Genomic DNA, 19260 nt, shown 5'->3' with positions numbered 1-19260 from the left:
TAAATTGTCTGCTGGATGTTTTTGTCAGCTGGTCTTCCTGGTCTGCTGCAGTTGTCAGTCAGTCTGCTAATATTGTCCATTTTTTTTTCTCAGTTTTCGGCTTTTGGTCATTCATCTGTGCTTCATTCCAACTTAGTTTCTATTTTTGTGACCTCTCCTTTGCCAGATTTTGTGTATGTCTGTGGGTCTAAAGTGTGTGTATACTGTCACACAGTAGAACATATGTTACCCTTCTCTCTGGTAAACATCACAATATCACAAATGCTAAAATCAGACTAGGTTCACACTGATGTGGTGCGGAATTCACATTGGTTTCTGTGTGAATTCCGCACCGCATCACAATCGCACCCCATTCATGTGAACCGATGCGGGTGTGTATGTTGACACCCCAGAATCAGTCCACAATACACTGTGCGATGTGCAGAATCGGATCACAGGGGTGTGAGTACCCATGTGGTCTGATTCTAGTGTGGACCAAAAAAAAGGTCCTGCACCTTTTTGGTGCAGATGCGGGGCGATTTAAGTCATACAAACTGTATGGTTCAAATTGCACCGCACAGAATTCACGTGTGATTTGCTCAGGATTGCGGTGCGGTTCCTGTGCGAATTACATTCGCTATGTCGCACCGCACAAGTGTGAACCCAGGCTTAAAGAGCTTGGCAATTATGGTTCTAGGTAAGTATTAGGCTGTGATGGCCAATGTGGGTGTGGTGGGCGCTTTCTATCACAACTGTGGCAAAGAAACATCAGCTGCATATTTAGGAATTCATTTTTGCATCAGGTGTAGTGCCTGTGTTGACAGGCCTTTGTTTACATCAAATTGGGAATTACATTCAAGTTTATATAAATGCAAACACTGCTTGAAGGAGGTCAATTGCTGGTCCAATACACTTGACAATTAATCCAGAATGATCTCAGAAGCTTTTATAACTGATGCCATCAACGCACGCCCAAAGCCCATTGACACAGGCCTACAATAAGGTTTCTTTAGCCTAAGAGTGGCAAAGTTTTCAAAGACACAGGATAGTAATAACAAAATCAATAACCAAATTAAATAGAACCGGTGAGGTGGTTTGCAGGAGGCTTTGAGCAGTGCCATATCTGTTGAGTATAGTAACACATTTTTAAGAGGTATGGCTGATTCTCTGATATCATATAAAAGGTACTATGGAATATCTTGTTTGGTCCAGGGAACTAATATAGTTTTGGCTCAGGAACAGACCTTTCACCCCAGAATGCAAAACCAGCCATAGTTGCTTACAAGTTTCGTATTGCCTTCCTCTAGACCAAAACCACAGGAAATTTGAAAAGTTGTACTGTATTTTATGGTAGTTATCTCTCTTTCAGCAAAACGGTTTATGAATAGCTGACAGATTAAACAGGCATTTACTGCGCAACATACAAGCCTTTGACCCTAGGTTCACACCTAAGTATTTTCTGCAACGTCTTGCATTTTGTAGAAATGAAGTACAGTTATTTTACCTTGATTTCCTATGGAACATGTTTACATCTCCGCGTTTTCACCCGGTGCGTTTTTTGGAAAGGGTCAGGGACTTTTTTGAACACAAAAAGATGCTGTTTTGGTTCTATAAACACTGCAGAAAAGCATGTAGTGCGTTTTTGATATGTTTTGCATTTTAAATCTGCCTAGCAATCAGGTGCAAAAACGCAAAACCTAGCCTTAGCCTTTTCTGCAGCCAAAAAAGAATATGATTAATGAAGCTCCTTTAGCTCTTTGCATGATTCTTTCTATACTTCGGCAATGCAATATTTCAAAATATGTTTCCTTATACATTTCTCAGATTGACATAGCAGTCTGGTACACAAAACATCCAATACAGTTACCAGTCAGAACTTCCTCCTTACACAAATCTGGTTCTTTGCTACCACAAATACAAGGAACTGAAAGTGATTCTTTGTCCACTGGTACTCTGGGATATCTCAACTCTTGGCAAAGGTAAGTATTTGGAGGTTTGAAGGGCTTTTTTTCCACCTAACAACAGTCTCAGGTGAATCAGCAGACCTAAAGTAAACGTTTGATTTTAGGCCCCTTTTAGGTGCAATTGTTTAATTTTCCAGAAGGGCATATGATGACAGTGGAAGTAATGTGGTGGAATCATCCTAGTAGGTTTATATGGCTTCTCTGCTGTACATGTAATAAATCTGTTAGGAAATAATCATACCCTTCCCATCATAATGTACACGGCAGTTTTATGAAAAATAAAACAGAAGGTGATTTTTGTATTTTTTTTATTTAAGCTGTTCATTGTAAATAGAAAAAAATTGCTTTTAGTCCCTCACAGATGAAAAAACAGTATACAAAATTGATCACAGTATATGGTATCTTTTTTACAAGATTACAGTACACAACTCTAGCATTACTTCACTTTGGCAGTAGATGGAGCTATTATGTTGTCTACTCTTTCTCTAGACTGGCTGGACTATGAAAAGAAAAGAACTGACAGTTGTGTTGCCTGTCCTCAATGCAGTACTACAGCAATACACTGTTCTCTTTTTACAGTTAGCTTTGCTTTATATTTGTGCAGATATTTGTCAATCTGAAAATGTAGCCATTCCTTTCTTTTCATATTTTTGGATGTCACTTTAAATAACTATTTCAAACTTTTTTTCTCTTTAAAACATGTCCTGTGCAAAATGGCAACAATTGCATGTTTAGTACAGTTGTTTAAATATTTTGAAACACCCTGGTTATTTTATTACATTTTTTTTTTACGTGATGGTCCATGACATATACAGCTTCTCCCAGAAGTGAGTACACCCCTCACATTTGTAAATATTTTATTGTATCTTTTCATGTGACAACACTTAAGAAATGACACTTTGCTACAATGTAAAGTAGTGAGTGTACAGCTTGTATAACAGTGTAAATTTGCTGTCCTCTCAAAATAACTCAACACACAGCCATTAATGTCTAAACCGCTGGCAGCAAAAGTGAGTACACCCCTAAGTAAAAATGTCCAAATTGGGCCCAAAGTGTCAATATTTTTTATGGCCACCATTATTTACCAACACTGCCTTAACCCTCTTGGGTATGGACTTCACCAGAGCTTCACAGGTTGCCACTGGAGTCCTCTTCCACTCCTCCATGATGACATCACAGAGCTGGTGGATGTTAGAGACCTTGTGCTTCTTCACCTTCCGTTTGAGGATGCCCCACAGATGCTCAATAGGGTTTAGGTCTGGAGACATGCTTGGCCAGTCCATCACCTTTACCCTCAGTTTCTTTAGTAAGGCAGTGGTCATCTTGGAGGTGTGTTTGGGCTTGTTATATCGGAATACTGCCCTTCGGCCCGGTCTCTGAAGGGAGGGTATCATGCTCTGCTTCAGTATGTCACAGTACATGTTGGCATTCATGGTTCCATCAATGAACTGTAGCTCCCCAATTCCGGCAGCACTCATGCAGCCCCAGACCATGACACTCCCACCACCATGCTTGACTGTAGGCAAGACACGCTTGTCTTTGTACTCCTCACCTGGTTGCCGCCACACACGCTTGACACCATCTGAACCAAATAAGTTTACCTTACTCTCATCAGACCACAGGACATGGTTCCAGTAATCCATGTCCTTAGTCTGCTGCAGGTTTTCTTGGGCATCATCTTTAGAAGAGACTTCCTTCTGGGACGATAACCATGCAGACCAATTTGATGCAGTGTACGGCGTATGGTCTGACCACTGACAGGCTGACCCCCCCCCCCACCCCTTCAACTTCTGCAGCAATACAGGCAGCACTCATACATCTATTTCCTAAAGATAACCTCTGGATATGACGCTGAGCACGTGCACTCAACTTCTTTGGTCGACCATGGCGAGGCCTGTTCTGAGTGGAACCTGTCCTGTTAAACTGCTGTATGGTCTTGGCCACCATGCTGCAGCTCAGTTTCAGGGTCTTGCCAATCTTCTTATAGCCTAGGCCATCTTTATGTAGAGCAACAATTCTTTTTTTCAGATCCTCAGAGTTCTTTGCCATGAGGTGCCATGTTGAACTTCCAGTGACCAGTATGAGAGAGTGAGAGCGATAACACCAAATTTAACACATCTGCTCCCCATTCACACCTGAGACCTTGTAACACTAATGAGTCACATGACACCAGGGAGGGAAAATGGCTAATTGGGCCCAATTTGAACATTTTCACTTAGGGGTGTACTCACTTTTGTTGCCAGTGGTTTAGACATTAATGGCTGTGTAGAGTTATTTTGAGGGGACAGCAAATGTACACTGTTATACAAGCTGTACACTCACTACTTTACATTATAGCAAAGTGTCATTTCTTCAGTGTTGTCACATGAAAAGATAGAATAAAATATTTACAAAAATGTGAGGGGATACTCATCTGTGAGATACTGTAATTACAGTGTTTAATATGAATCTATCACATCAAAGTGACTGGAAATAGTGGATCTTATATTATGTCCTTTGTTACATGAATAACATTTTTTTCTATCTCCTGGTAGTTCAGTGCTATAAAGGTGGAGACAGTTGATCTGTAAATCTGTAAAGGTAGGACTCTTCCTGGCTTTGTTGGTATTCAGGTAATAGGTGATTATCTGCTATGGAATTTAAGGTGGCCACGTTGACTTTGGATGGAAACTCCAAAACATGCATTGGCTGGCTAGTGTGGGGGTCATTTAAAGATGTAATATCCCAGCACAAATCATCAAGTGGTTGTGGTTTCTTTTCAAAGAGAGAATTATTCCCTGCTTGTTGGTCATCATCACTGTGTAAATCAAAATCCACAGCAGAAGCCATCAGATCAACTTCACTGTAGTCTTCACTGTCATTGAGGCTGCCACTTCTAGTGTCTTTGTTCCAGCCCAGATTGTTTAACGTGTCAGTGAAATAGTTGTACGTCTTTGTTAGGGGCAAGCAGTTGTTCAGCATGTGATCCGATAATGATTGGTCTATCTCCGTATCCTTAAAGTCATAGTAGGTTGGGCAAACCTCCTGGTGAAAAGCTGCACTGGACAAGTTATCCTGTATTTCACCTGCAAGAGGCTAAGACAGAAGTGATGTTAAAAACTGTAAGAAAACCTTTCAGGCTACATTTTCTTGAATAAATCTAGTAAATTAAACCATAACTAAAGGAAAAACGTTTTTCTACATTTTGGATATTTTTCGGAGATTTTTTTTCCATCTATGTCCTATAGGGGAGATTTCCCTTCATCTCCTGTCCCAGAGCTGAAACAGAAGGTGAGAGGAAATTCCTTCAAAATGTGGGAATCCTGGGGTGTCACTAGGATCACCAGAGCAAGTGTCCCCCTTGGAAGATTTCCCCTCTATCGTTCTGGTGTTAACCCTAAATTTTTGTTTACTTTCACCTTTGATGATAATGGTACACAATACAAATCAGAGGCGTAACTAGAACCTTCAGGGCCCCGGTGCAAAAAAACATGAAGGACCCTCCTGACCTCTGGTTCCGGCCCTTCTCACCATTGCTGGCGCCCTTTACTCCCATTGCAGGGCTCTTTATTACGGTCCTGCAGCGGGATCCTTTCACATGTCCTGCAGCAGGCATCCTTCCTGCCATCTTGGGTAGGGTTGCCACCTTTTCTTCAAGGCAAACTCGAACACTTTAGTGGCACATGACATATTATTTTGTGATTAAATAACATTTACATGGATTTAATCACAAGAGTCCCACCTTACATCAGAGTCCACAGAGTTTCCTCTTTACATCTGAATCCATAGACCTCCTCTTTACAACTGGATCCAAACACTTCCCCTTTGCATCTGAATCCGCAGACTTTCCCTTTGCATCTGAATTCGCAGACTCCCCCTTTGCATCTGAATTCACAGACTCTCCCTTTGCATCTGAATTCGCAGACTCCCCCTTTGCATCTGAATTCGCAGACTCCCCCTTTGCATCTGAATCTGAAGACTTCCCCTTTGCATCTGAATCCGCAGAGCTCCCTTTGCATCTGAATCCATCGAGTTCCCCTTTGCACCTGAACTTACAGAGTTCCCTTACACTGTAGGGGGGGGGGCTCTACAGACTCTGATGTAAGGGAGAACTCTGGAAACTCTGATGTAAGGAGGGGACTCTGATGTAAGGAGGAACTCTGCAGGAACAGAGCACTCCTTACATCAGAGGTCCCCTTTACACCAGAATCCACAGTGTTCCCCCTTACATTAGAGCCCCCCTTAAATCAGGGTTCTCAGAGCTCCCCTTACATCCAAGTCTACAGAATGTCACTGTAAGGCGGAGCTCTGTGGATATTGATGTAAGGAGAACTCTGATGTAAACGGTGCTATGGGAACCCCGATGTAAAGGGGGAGGCTCTGATATAAGGGGAACTCTGTGGACTTTGGTGTAAAAGGGAACTCTAATGTAAGGGGGTCTTTGCTCACCAAAGCCCCCACTTACATCAGAGTCCACTGAGCATCCCTTACACTGGGTAATTAGTGCACTCACAGGCAGAAGAGAGAAGGGGGGACGCTTCAGGGGTCTCCAATCTGAATAGTTCTTCCACCATGTACAGTAGTTGCGAGCTGCTGGTCTTTCCCATTCACTCATCCCCTTCTGAGCATAGTGCTGCTGGGGATTGGAGAGTAGGTGGGGCTGCAGGAACACATAGGAGGAAAGGGGCTCGAGGAGGAGAGAGTCCATCTTTCTCTATCTCCTCTCTTGTCTGTGTGATGGAGGGGCGGTCTGCCAGTGCTGGGTCTGGGCAGTGTGAGAGTGTAATAGACACGCTCTGCTTATAACTGTAGCCAGCAACCCTGCCATGGAGCCACAGGCTGGGTAATTGCCCCCACCCACCACATTGGTAGAACTCCAGGGCCCAGATGCAAGTGCAACCTTTGCAACCCTGGTAGTTTCACCACTGAGTGAGCGGCAGTGGCGGTATTGTGTGTGTGTGGGGGGCAGTGGCAGTGGTGGTAGAGGGGATGGAATCAGTGGCAGTGGTGGTGGTGATGGTGGGATCATTGCTAGTGTTGGTGGTGGTGGGGGGATGTGATCAGTGGCAGCATTGGTGGTGGTGGGGGAATGAGATCAGTGGTAGTGGTGGTGGAGAGAATTGGATCAGGGGCAATGGTGGTGGGGGGGGGGTGAGATAAGTAACAGTGGTGGCAGCGGTAGGGGGCATGGGATCAGTGGTAGTGGTGGTGGGGGTGTGTGATCTGTGGCAGCAGTGGTGCGGGATGGGATCAGTGGCAGCAGTGGTGGTGGGGGAGGATGGGATCAATGGCAGTGATGATAGTGTAGGAGATGGGATCAATGGCAGTGGTGGGGGGGATCAATGGCAGCTGTGGTGGTCGTGGGAGGTTGTGATCAGTAGCAGAGGTGGTGTGGAATAGGATCAGTGGCAGTGGTGGGGTGGATGAGATTAGTGACAGTGGTGATGAGATTAGTGACAGTGGTGGTGAGAAGATGGGATTAATGGCAGCGGTGGTGGGGGGTGTGATCAGTGGCAGAGGTGGTGTGGGATAGGATCAGTGGCAGTGGTGGTGGTGGGTGGGATTAATGGTAGAGGTGGTGGGGGGAATGGGTTAGTGGCAACAGTGATAGCGGGGGGAATGTGATCAGTGGCAGCAGTGGTAGTGGAGGCGGTGGGATCAGTGGCAGTGCTCATATGGGGGATTGGATTAGTGGCACTCAGTTGCAGATCACTCGATTCCCCTTCCTTGCTTAGTCTCTTTGTATCTCCAGCTTCTTTCCTTCCTTCGGGTGCCTCTAGTAACCCCTATACAGACATAGGGTCTCCTTTCACGGTGGAGAGCTCCTCCCCCTTCACTCTACTGGCCCGGCCTGGGCCAGCTGACCTTCTCTTTCAGTCTATGTCTCCCAACACGGCATCTCCCTGCCCTACAGTTGGGAACTGAATGGCGGACTGATGTGTGGATATTTGGTGTGACCACCCTTTGCCTTCAAAACAGCAATTCCTCAATTCTTCTAGGTACACTTGCACACAGTTTTTTGAAGGAACTTGGCAGGTAGGTTGTTCCTAACATCTTAAAGAACTAACCACAGATCTTCTGTGAATGTAGGTTGCCTCAAATCCTTCTGCCTCTTCATGTAATCCCAGACAGATTCCATAACCACTTGAAAACCAAACCTTTTCTGACACCTATTGTTTACAAGTAAAAATCTGTATTTTTTGCTAGAAAATTACTTAGAACCCCCAAACATTGTAGTATATGTGTGTGTATATATGTATGTATGCATTTAGAGAATAAAATGGTGATTATTGCAATTTTTTGGGATTTCATTATTTGCACAGAGGTTTTTTGAACATGTTTTTTGGAGAAAAAATACACTTTAATGAATTGAATAAAAAACACATTATATAACCCAATTCTTTTGTAAAATATGAAAGCTGATGTTACGCCAAATAAATAGATACCTAACATGTCATGCTTTAAAATTGTGCACTCTCATGGAATGGCGATACTTAAAAATATCCCTAGGCGATGCTTTAAAAATTTTTACAGGTTACCTGTTTAGAGTTACAAAGGAGGTCTAGTACTAGAATTATTGCTTTCATTCTAACGTTCGCACAAATACCTCACATGTGTGATGTGAACACAGTATACAAAGGATTGAGTGACTTATGTATGTGTTCGCTTCTGTGTGCGAGCACGTTTGTTTTTTTTTCTTATTTATTTTTATTTTATTTTTTACACTGTCCCTTTTATTTTCATTTTTTTTAAATCACTTTCAAAGATCCTTTGTATTTCTATAGACATAAGGGATGACAGGTCCTCTTTAGTCTATAAGACCATAAAAAAAAAAAAAATTGTTTACTTCCACCATAGACTGTCACTGCGGTCCTCCAAGATCATAGAGGTGATCAGAGATGATCTGGTCTCTGATCACCGCTATGACCACCCACATGATTTGGAATTGCTGGTAAAAGCAGTAAGCCCAAAAAACAGCAGCAATCAACGGGAGGGGGACGACTAATTAGCCGCCCGCACCGTTTTCGTGTGATAGACAATTGCCGACTGCAAAAAAAATACTGGGGTTATGGTTGATAGCTTCAGCTATAACTCCAGCAAACCACTTCCAAACTGCAACATATTGCGGTCGGCAAGTGGATAATATTGAAATCCGGGCTCTGTTCAGGCCAAACCATCAGTTCCAGGACTCCTTGTTCTTCTTTACACTGAAGATAGTTCTTAATGACATTGGCTGTATGTTTGGGGTCATTGTCCTGCTGCAGAATAAATTTGGGGCCAATCACACGCCTCCTGGATGGTATGGCATGATAAGTAAGTATCAGTCTGTATATCTCAGCATTGAGGACACCATTGATCCTGACCGAATCTCCAACTCTATTTGCAGAAATGCAGCTTAAACTTGCAATGAACCTCCACCATGCTTCACTGTTGTCTGCAGACACTCATTAATGTACCACTCATCAGGGAGTCAGGTAATTTATCTTCAGTGTAAAGAACAAGGAGTTCTGGAAGTGATGATTTGGCTCCCAAAGAACTCAGCAACATCATCAAGTCTGTCTGGGATTATATGAACAACCTACTTGTTGAGTTCTTTCAAAAATTGTGTGCAAGTGTACCTAGAAGAATTGCTGCAGTTTTGAAGGCAAAGGGTGGTCACACCAAAGATTAATTTGATTTGGATTTCTTTTATGTTCATTTACTTTCCATTCTTTAATTGATAAAAACAATCTATTAACACTTCTATTTCTGAAAGTATTCTTAATTTACAGCATTTTTTTCACACCTGCCTAAAACGTCTTCACAGGTGTGTTCACAGAGGACAGGTGTGTTTTTTCTTGAAAGCTTATTAAATCCTTAATGCAGTCCAAAAGAGTCTTTTTGGACTCTTTTTTTTTTATCCATAATACACATTTTTTCACATATTACCCTGGTTCTGGTTACCTCACCTAGCACAGTATTGACTATTACAGTAAGATATCATTTTGGTCTTCCATGCTGATTGTAGTGATGTGGCCTGCTCATGCCAAACACACTTCTTGTGGCAGTTGACTTGCTTCATCAGGTACAGCTTACAAAAAGATAAGTACCAGGACCACACAAAATAACTAAAAAAATCAGTACAAGGGACATTATTTACTATTAATTTGATGTGTCCCTTGTGCTGCTGGCTCTTGGAGTCAATGAAATTGTCTTCTTTTAACCCCCTCTACCCTAAAGTGGAACTTTAGTCAGGAAATTAAGTCCTGCTGGCCCCTTTTGCAGGTATAGCTATTTAAAACATTAAAAATAAGTGCCTACACGGTTTAAAATCCAATACTACGCTGTCTCACCCTGCTCTGCACATACACAGTTGCCCTCTATATCTTGGCACTGTGGCCAATCTGCTGACAGCTTAAAGAATTACTGCTCCTCAGGGGCTCTGGGCTTCATCAAAATGGCAGCCTTCAGCAAAAAAGAAACAGAACAGTGCTGGAGGCAATTTAAAGGACACACTAATTTTGGTAGCATAATTATTAAGGTGGAATGCATGTTCTTTACTAAAGTAGCATAATTATTAAGGTGGAATGCATGTTCCTTACTGAAGTAGCATAATTATTGAGGTGGAATGCATGTTCCTTACTAAATAGCATAATTATTAAGGTGGAATGCATGTTCCTTACTAAAGTAGCATAATTATTGATGTGGAATGCATGTTCCTTACTAAAGTAGCATAATTATTGATGTGGAATGCATGTTCCTTACTAAAGTAGCATAATTATTGAGGTGGAATGCATGTTCCTTACTAAACAACATTATTTTTCATCAAATTGTTATGGGTAAAGTTCAGCTTTAAAATTTCTGGTGCAGTTGGGATTCAGAAAGGAGGATGACATTTTCAACGAATCCAGAAGCCAGCAGCACAAGGGACACGTCAGATTGATAGTAAGTAATATCCATTGTGCTGATATTGCTTTTTTATTTTATTTTGTCTATACTTAAGCTTTAAATTAATACACAAAATTGTAATTGAAATGTCACTCACAGGCAAGCTGAGCAATCAGTGGAATGTTCAAGGCATTCCTTTGCCCTAGAATTGCCAGGAGAAGGTGCAATATGAGATACAAAGCAGGGGAGTCTTAACCTGATGAATCAAGGTCATATGCAAACAGAGGTGAGATGCTGAGTTAATAAACTCTTTGAATAAATTTGCATGGATGCTTCATTGTCATTATATAGACTTAGTAAATTTTATTTATTTGTATTTTCAGAGTCATAATTGATTAGCTTCAGGTGTAGCCAAGCATTGCAGTTTGAATACATTAACAACAGTCTACATAAGTAAGTATGTTGGACTGTTCGGTTTACTGGTTTCAATCAGCTATGTAGTGAGACTTTACTGGTATAACATACTTTGACAAATTGTAATTTATCTATGTTTTTCAAGTTACCAATTAGTTGTCTGTAGTGTTTGGTGTAGCTTTGTGAACTTAACTGCACACATTAATAGCAGTGTCTTTTCTGTCTTGTGTCTCTTATATCGGCCTTGAGTTTGTCCAGGGAAAGGAAAAATGCTCCATGCAGTGGGGCTGCCCCTACACTACAAGGGTAAATACTTATTTAGGTCTAGGCTTCTAGGAGCCTGCAAAAGCAGTTTTACTTACCACTCTGGCAGCCATCGCTCTCCTCTACCCCCTGGCAGTTGGCTGTCCCTTGGTTTGTCCAGTGCAGGGCTATGTGCTTTGCAGTGCACTTGATGACAACAGAGGACCTGTGACCTCCGGAGCATAGGGGAGAGGGGGTTGCGGGGACTGGTCTTATAGCCTGGTGGAAGCCTGTGGCAGCTGAGGATCAGGCTTTTACAGTCCCTGTCCTGTACAGTAGAACCCAGAAAGGCAGAGGTAAAAGTAACACAAAGAGCCAATCAGATGTGTTGCAGTGCAAGAAGTACACTCATCAGTTTGTTGGTGCTCTTTTTACTGTCCAGACTGGGGGAGGGATTACGAGGCGTGTAAATGAAAGGGAACCCACAGCAGAGCCAGACCCCCCCCCCTTCCCCTCCCCATGCCAAGCAGAACTGTGTATTTTGCAGTTTGACTGGAATTCAGCTTTATTTGACTTTTTATTATTTTCTAGTATAAGATTTCTAAAATGTTTTAATCCTGTGTGTTTTTTTTTTATAAATTAGAATCACACACCATAAATTATACATCAATGAGGTTTTATCTCCAATAACCATCCTTCTTTTATTTCCAATACTTTGACATTATAAAAGTGGTTCTGGAAAGAAATGTCCTTGCCCATGTTAAAAGTAGAACTGAAGGCAAAACCTTTTTTTCATTTTGGGTAGCGTAGGGGAGGGATATACAGCACCCATTGGCAAGTTTTTTGGGGGGGTTTTTTGGCATCTGTGTCCCATTGGGGAGATTTAATTCCTGTCCCATAGCCAAAACAGAAAATGAGAGGAAATCTTCCAAACTGAGGGAATCCCTGGTTGTCACCAGAACTATGTGTCAGAGACTGGGTCTGAACCTGTGTCTGGTAATGTCTCTTCTGGCTGAGCTACCTGGAATGCTGGACAGCTTCCTGGATAATTACTTGAATAATCCTGCCATGACCTTGTTTGTCACGAACCTAGAACCCTTTGCTCCTCCAACGAACTTCCTGATCTAAGCCATGTCTCTGCACTTTCTGTTTGCCGGATTATTTTGCTCTCTTCAGCCAGTATCTCCCTCTCGTCTTCCCTGCTACCATTCATATTTTGCTACAACTCGTTATCAACCCTTGGCTTGTTTTTCGACTATGCCTCTGCCTGATCCCAACCTGCAACTACTCGTTACTGACCTTTGGCTTGTTTACTGACTACGCTTCCATGTGATCATTACCTGCTTAATCCGCTACTGGATCCCGGCTTGCTGACCTCCTGGAGGGGTGATCCTGAGGACCGTGACCTGGTGCTAACATGCAGCAAAATCAATCTCTACCCATCAGGAACTCTGGTGAACACTGGTTAGTACTTAGACTCAGGTGAGCCCGGGTCATCTGCCAGGATGACTTGGCTGTGTACCTATCCTGCTGGTTTCTGTGTGAGCCTTTCCACTGCTGTAGCAACTGGTCTTCAAGCCTGACCCCTGATTGTGACACTATGTCCTCATTTGAAGATTTCCCCTCTATTCCTGTTCTGGTGACAACCCAAAATTTGAGATTTTCTTTCACTCTCCATTATAAAGGTAAACAGGACAATGGTGAATCTGTTTAATGCGGGGCCCAGACAGCAATAAAACATTGATAGGTGTTCTAATCCCTCTCCACTCTGTCCAAAACGAAAAACATAAGTTTTGCCTTTAGTTATACCTTAAAAGAGATATTTACATGCACTCCATGGAAGGTATAGGACACTTCGTCCTATTGTGACAGAGCTCAGGAATCACTTTGTGAAATGCTGTAGAGCTAGTTGGCATGACTTCTCCATTATTTCTAGCACATTATGATGAATGTGTTGCTGTGAATTGTAGGTAAAATGTGTTTTGGCCTAGGGCATGCAAGCTTGTGGAATGTTAAATGCGTAATATCCCACAAGAGGTGATCTCAAAACAATTAAAAGGCAACCTCACCACAGCTATAAATTCTGCACGTGTCATTAAACAAAGATATTACTTGTCATATCACGGTTCTTTATAACATGAAGTACATGTGGTAGCCCTGTACAGCCCCAATATGTAATACACCTACAGGTGAAACTCGAAAAATTTGAATATCGTGCAAAAGTTCATTTATTTCAGTAATGCAACTTTAAAGGTGAAACTAATATATGAGATAGACATTACATGCAAAGCAAGATAGTTCAAGCCGTGATTTGTCATAATTGTGACGATTATGGCTTACAGCTCATGAAAACCCCAAATCCACAATCTCAGAAAATTAGAATATTACATGCAATCAATAAAACAAGGATTGTACATAGAACAATATCGGACCTCTGAAAAGTATAAGCATGCATATGTACTCAGTACTTGGTTTGAACTCCTTTTGCAGCAATTGCTGCCTCAATGCGGCGTGGCATGGAAGCTATCAGCCTGTGGCACTGCTGAGGTGTTATGGAAGACCAGGATGCGTCAATAGCGGCCTTCAGCTCTTCTGCATTGTTTGGTCTCATGTCTCTCATCTTTCTCTTGGCGATGTCCCATAGACTCTCTTGGGGTTCAGGTCAGGCGAGTTTGCTGGCCAATCAAGCACAGTAATCCCACGGTCATTGAACCAGGTTTTGGTGCTTTTGGCAGTGTGGACAGGTGCCAAGTCCTGCTGGAAAATTAAGTCAGCATCCCCATAAAGCTCGTCTGCGGACGGAAGCATGAAGTGCCCAAAAATCTCCTGGTAGACGGCTGCGTTGACCCTGGACTTAATGAAGCACAGTGGACCAACACCAGCAGATGACATGGCTCCCCAAATCAACACAGACTGTGGAAACTTCACACTGGACTTCAAGCATCTTGCAGTGTGTGCCTCTCCATTCTTCCTCCATACTCTGGGTCCTTGGTTTCCAAATGAGATGCAAAAGTTTCTCTCATCAGAAAAGAGGACTTTGGACCACTGAACAACAGACCAGGTCTGTTTTTCTTTAGCCCAGGTAAGACGCTTCTGATGTTGTTTGTTGTTCAGGAGTGGCTTGACAAGAGGAATATGACATTTGAAGCCCATGTCCAGGATCCGTCTGTGTGTGGTGGCTCTTGATGCACTGACTCCAGCCTCAGTCCACTCCTTGTGAAAGTCCCCAACACTTTTGAATGGCCTTTTTCTGACAATTCTCTCCAGGCTGCGGTCATCCCTGCTGCTTGTGCACCTTTTTTCTTCCACACTTTTCCCTTCCACATAACTTTCTATTAATGTGGTTTGATACAGCACTTTGGGAACATCCACCTTCTTTTGCAATTACCTTTTGAGGCTTTCCCTCCTTATGGAGGGTGTCAATGATGGTTTTCTGCACAACTGTCAGGTCAACAGTCTTTCCCATGATTGGGATTCCTACTGAACCAGACTAAGAGACCATTTAAAGGCTCAGGAACCCTTTGCAGGTATTATGGCTTAATTAGCTGATTAGAGTGGGACACTTTGAGCCTAGAATATTGCATCTTTTTACAATATTCAAATTTTCTGAGATTGTGGATTTGGGGTTTTCATGAGTTGTAAGCCATAATCATCACAATTATGACAAATCACGGCTTGGACTATCTTGCTTTGCATGTAATGAGTCTATCTCATATATTAGTTTCACCTTTTAAGTTGCATTACTGAAATAAATGAACTTTTGCACGATATTCTAATGTTTTGTGTTACACCTGTAAAGTAGTGAAACATTTCCAGAAGCATAAGTGCTGCAATTACATCTGAATTTTCATCATCACTCTTTCCCTTTTTTTTTTTTTGCTGTAAATGGTATGGATAGTGTTACAGTTAACTACTTGGAATTGTGAATTTTTTTCCTGTATACTACTTGGAATTGTTTACTTTGCTGTCCTTAAACAGTTGCCATCACCAAAGAAAAACTTAAAGTAGATTTCTGTTAAGAAAACGTTATACTTGCTTTTCAGATGACCTGTGTCTATTGTCTGTGTTCTGTTGCAGCGCTATAGCCTCCGTTAGACTCTTTCAGCATTCATCATTTTTACGAGTGTCGGATGCATGCTTCCCCTACCACATACCGTGGTTCCTTCTGCTGACCCCTATCTCACTACAGTGTCCTGTAGGGGCCAGAGGATGGAACCACAGGATAGGTGTGGGGGGAGGGGGGGGGGGATCATAGGCATTTTACACACCCAAAAGTCAAGGGCATAGTGGCAGGGGTCACAATTGTGGCCTGGTCCCATGCTCCTGGGGGGCCCCTAGGGCTCCACTGTACACCTGGCTAGGAAGGGCAGCAGGGGCAGCATATAGAGGGACCGATGCAATGGGACTTTCAGCGGCTGCAGGAGGAAAAGGGAGGGATCAGTTCCTCTACATGCCGCCCCACTGCCACTCCTCTCCTGCAGCTCTGCCAGCTTCCTTCCTCCCCTCTCCCACCAGATGCTGTGGGGCATATGTCAGGATGGAGATCGGGGAAGGGGCCTGTTAATATGTCATTTACTGCCAGCTTTCTTGTCTTAATGAATACGTCAGTGATCTTTTCATTCATAAGTGAGACATAGTAAACCATGTTTACTATGCTTTAGTTTGGGAATAAACGGGAAGCTCTGTACAGAGATATTCCTGTCCATTCATTCTGTGCAGCTGAGCTTGCAGAGACAGAGGTTGAGAGCTGTGTCCTCAATCTCCTTTCTGTGTCTCAAAGGCAGAAGATCAGAAATCTATTTAGACCCCTAATATCTCACCAAAGCCCCCTAACGGGGCTCCTAAAAAAAATTGTAAAAAATAATAAAAAATAACATTTTAATAAGTAAAATAAAATGGTAAAAAATAATGTAACTAAAAATAAAAAACTATTGACACCAGTGGTGGAACTACCAGGGTCACAATGGACACACTTGTGACTGGGCCCTGACATTCCGCCACTGTGGGGGGTCCTCAAGACGGCAAGAAGGGGGTCTGCTGCAGTGTGAAAGGGTCCCACCATGGGACTGTAATAAAGGGCCCCGTTATGGGAGTAAAAGGCCACGGGATCAGTGGGAAGGGCCCCAGCTGGGGGCCAGGGGGGCTCTACATGGTTTCTTGCACCAGGGCTCTGAAGGTTTTAGTTATGTCTCTGCCAAAAATGTTGAATGTTGAAAAGTCTACACACCCAAAAATTCTGAATACTGAAAAGTCTAAAGCAGCCCATACATGGATCATTTTTGTTCATTCAACCAGTGGGTGGATAGGGAAATCCTTCCCACATTGTTATTATATTCTGACAGTGGGACTTTCCTGCCGTCAGAATACAATGATCAGTGTTGCCAACTATAGCCGATGGCACTGATTGTTTGGGGAAACCCAACAGACTGGTCGTACATCAATAAATAGACTGACTTGTGTACAACCAGCCTGCCCGTACATGCTGAACCAGCCAAATTTCGATCCAGCTTTACAGAGGCCATAGCACCCCTATACAAAGTGAAAACAAGTAATGTGAGGGCTAAGTGTAACACCTCTTCTTTCTGTAGAGACCTTTTTTTTTGCACTGAATGAAGGAGTTTGGAGATTTGGAGGAGGCTGAGAACAATTGAAGGAACTTTTCTGAGTTAAGAATACATACTTGAATAGAATTTTAATTGTTTATACACCTGTATTTAGTATCACTTTATACTCATGTATAGTACAACTACATGTACTAAAATGTATAAACTACAAAAAAGATAAGAAGATGTGTGCCACCCATGTGATCAGATTCTGGAAATCAAATTGAGTTTTGTGAACAGTTTTGGGGTATCATTAATTTTGAACTGACACCAACAGCAGAATGCATGAATGTGGTGCAGTTTCAAAGTGGTGCGGGAAACACACAGGATTTGCTGCATTTCCCACACAGCATATATGTGAACCAGGGGTGGACTGACAACTCATGGGGCCCCTGGGCAACAGGGGATCATGGGGCCCCTGTGTCCTTGCCCAAACTCAAAAAAGCCTATGAAAAAGGTACCAGGGGCATCTCATGGGACCCCCTACTGACCCCGGGCCCTCGGGCGGTGCACGAGTTTCCAAATGGTCAGTCCGCCCCTGATGTGAACCAAGGCTTACTGTATATAGTAGAATGAGCCATTTGCAATCATGATAGATGGAAGCTATGCAATAAAAATGGCACTGAAAGATATTTGACAGCATCTCTAAAACAAATAAACTGCTTGCATTTCTTACCTACCTAGGCGTGAAGCAAGCATAGGGTTGACAGCCATAAAGCTGGATATTCAAAACCAGACACCAATGGTTTCTCCTAGATTTCCTTGAAAGCATTAATATATTATAAATGCACACTTTTTTATTACAGGCAAATTTAGCAAGACAGAAGAAAGAGGATATGTGACGTGCAATCACCTATAGTAGGCAATCAAATTTCAGCTTACTTCAGATAAGTCACTTAAAGCTGAATATCACCCAAAAGGGGAAGTTCCGTTTTATGTCCCCCTCCCCTACATTTGGCACACTATATAATTTGGAACGGAGCAGGTACCTGGTCTTGGTAGGTACCTGCTCCCACTTCCATTCAGATTAAAGAGGAAGTTCGGCCCCCTGTCTTTGCCCAGAGCCTTCTGGAACACATCAGGGATCCCAGGAGGCTGCGGGACCATTCACAAGGGTAGCGCGGTTTGCACATGTGCAGTGGGAAGTTGGCTGTGAAGCCACAAGCAGTCACAGCTGGCTTCCCACAGTAAACATGCCGGGGCCCCGAAGACTGGCAAAAAACCAGGCCCAGGTGAGGACAGTGCTGGATTCTTGGACAGGTAAGTGTCCTTTTATTAAAAGTGAGCTGCTACAGTATTTGTAGCTGCTGACTTTGAATTTTTTTTTCTTTGTAGGGTGAAGATCTTGTTTATGAAATGATTGCTGATTGGTTTCAATGGGTTACCACACTTTACAGATCTTGGGATTTGCATTTTCATTATCCACTTGTAGTTCACACTGTTTGTGGATCATTGAACTAATGCAGTAATTAGGGTTGTATCTGTCCGGGATACACCTGGACAGTCCGGGTTTTAAATAATGTGTCCCTGTTCTGAGATTAGGGCTACAGCAACAGCTACAGTGTCTCTGCTCTTTCCACATAATAATTGCACTGCTAGGCCAATGTTCTTCCTCCCCTGTCTCCCCCCAGCACTCTCAGCACATGCACTCCATGTGCTCCAGCGCTTGATGCAGACAGGCGTGGAGATGGAGCATCCGTGTTGCTGGTTTCTCTGGCTGGTTGCAGAAGGGACACGGAGGTGGAGGCAGAGCCTCCATGCTGCTGGTTGCTCTATGGACAACTGTGGGTGGAATAAAAGTGCATTGCCCAGCCTTGGAGATTGCACTGGGAGACTAAGGTTGAATTCACACTAATAGTTGCATAGTATGTTGTTGGGATTTTGTGGCATGTTTGGGACTCAACAAAGTGTTTTAAAGTGGTCGGGGTGGGGGGAAATTGAGAGCAGGATGAATTTGTGAGGAGGGTATGTACAGATGGGTGTTAAGCTAGCTGGTTTCAGTTGCTCTGTGCATGCTGCTGTCCAGTGGCCTCTGCAGTGATGGAGCAATGAATTTGGGCTTGTTCACTCTAGTGGTTGGGGGGCAGTAAAACCCTGCCTTTGAGTCACACTTTTACACCCCTGCCAGATGCTACCCCTTGAGCTGCAGGGACAGCAGCCAGGGGTGCAGAATAGCTACAGTATGGAGGAATTATAGCCTTTGTTGCTTT

The 19260-nt window shown here is 43.1% G+C and overlaps 1 protein-coding gene across 1 annotated transcript in view; it reads right to left on the bottom strand.

Annotated features, from left to right (window-relative positions):
* Positions 1-4364: 4364 nt before the first annotated feature.
* The window catches only part of GCM1 (GCM transcription factor 1), a 54073-nt gene continuing 39177 nt past the window's right edge, over positions 4365-19260 (bottom strand). Inside the window, exon 5 of the mRNA XM_089679506.1 lies at positions 4365-5018. Coding sequence (XP_089535632.1) covers positions 4485-5018 — 534 coding nt within the window. The 3' untranslated portion in view covers positions 4365-4484. The remainder of the gene's footprint in view (positions 5019-19260) is intronic.

Source organism: Staurois parvus, unplaced genomic scaffold (assembly GCF_062004578.1).
Source record: "Staurois parvus isolate SC_StPar_1 unplaced genomic scaffold, SC_StPar_1.0 ptg000226l, whole genome shotgun sequence".
Taxonomy (NCBI): domain Eukaryota; kingdom Metazoa; phylum Chordata; class Amphibia; order Anura; family Ranidae; genus Staurois; species Staurois parvus.
Note: the sequence above shows the minus strand (reverse complement) of the source record. Positions and strands in the feature narration are given on the sequence as shown.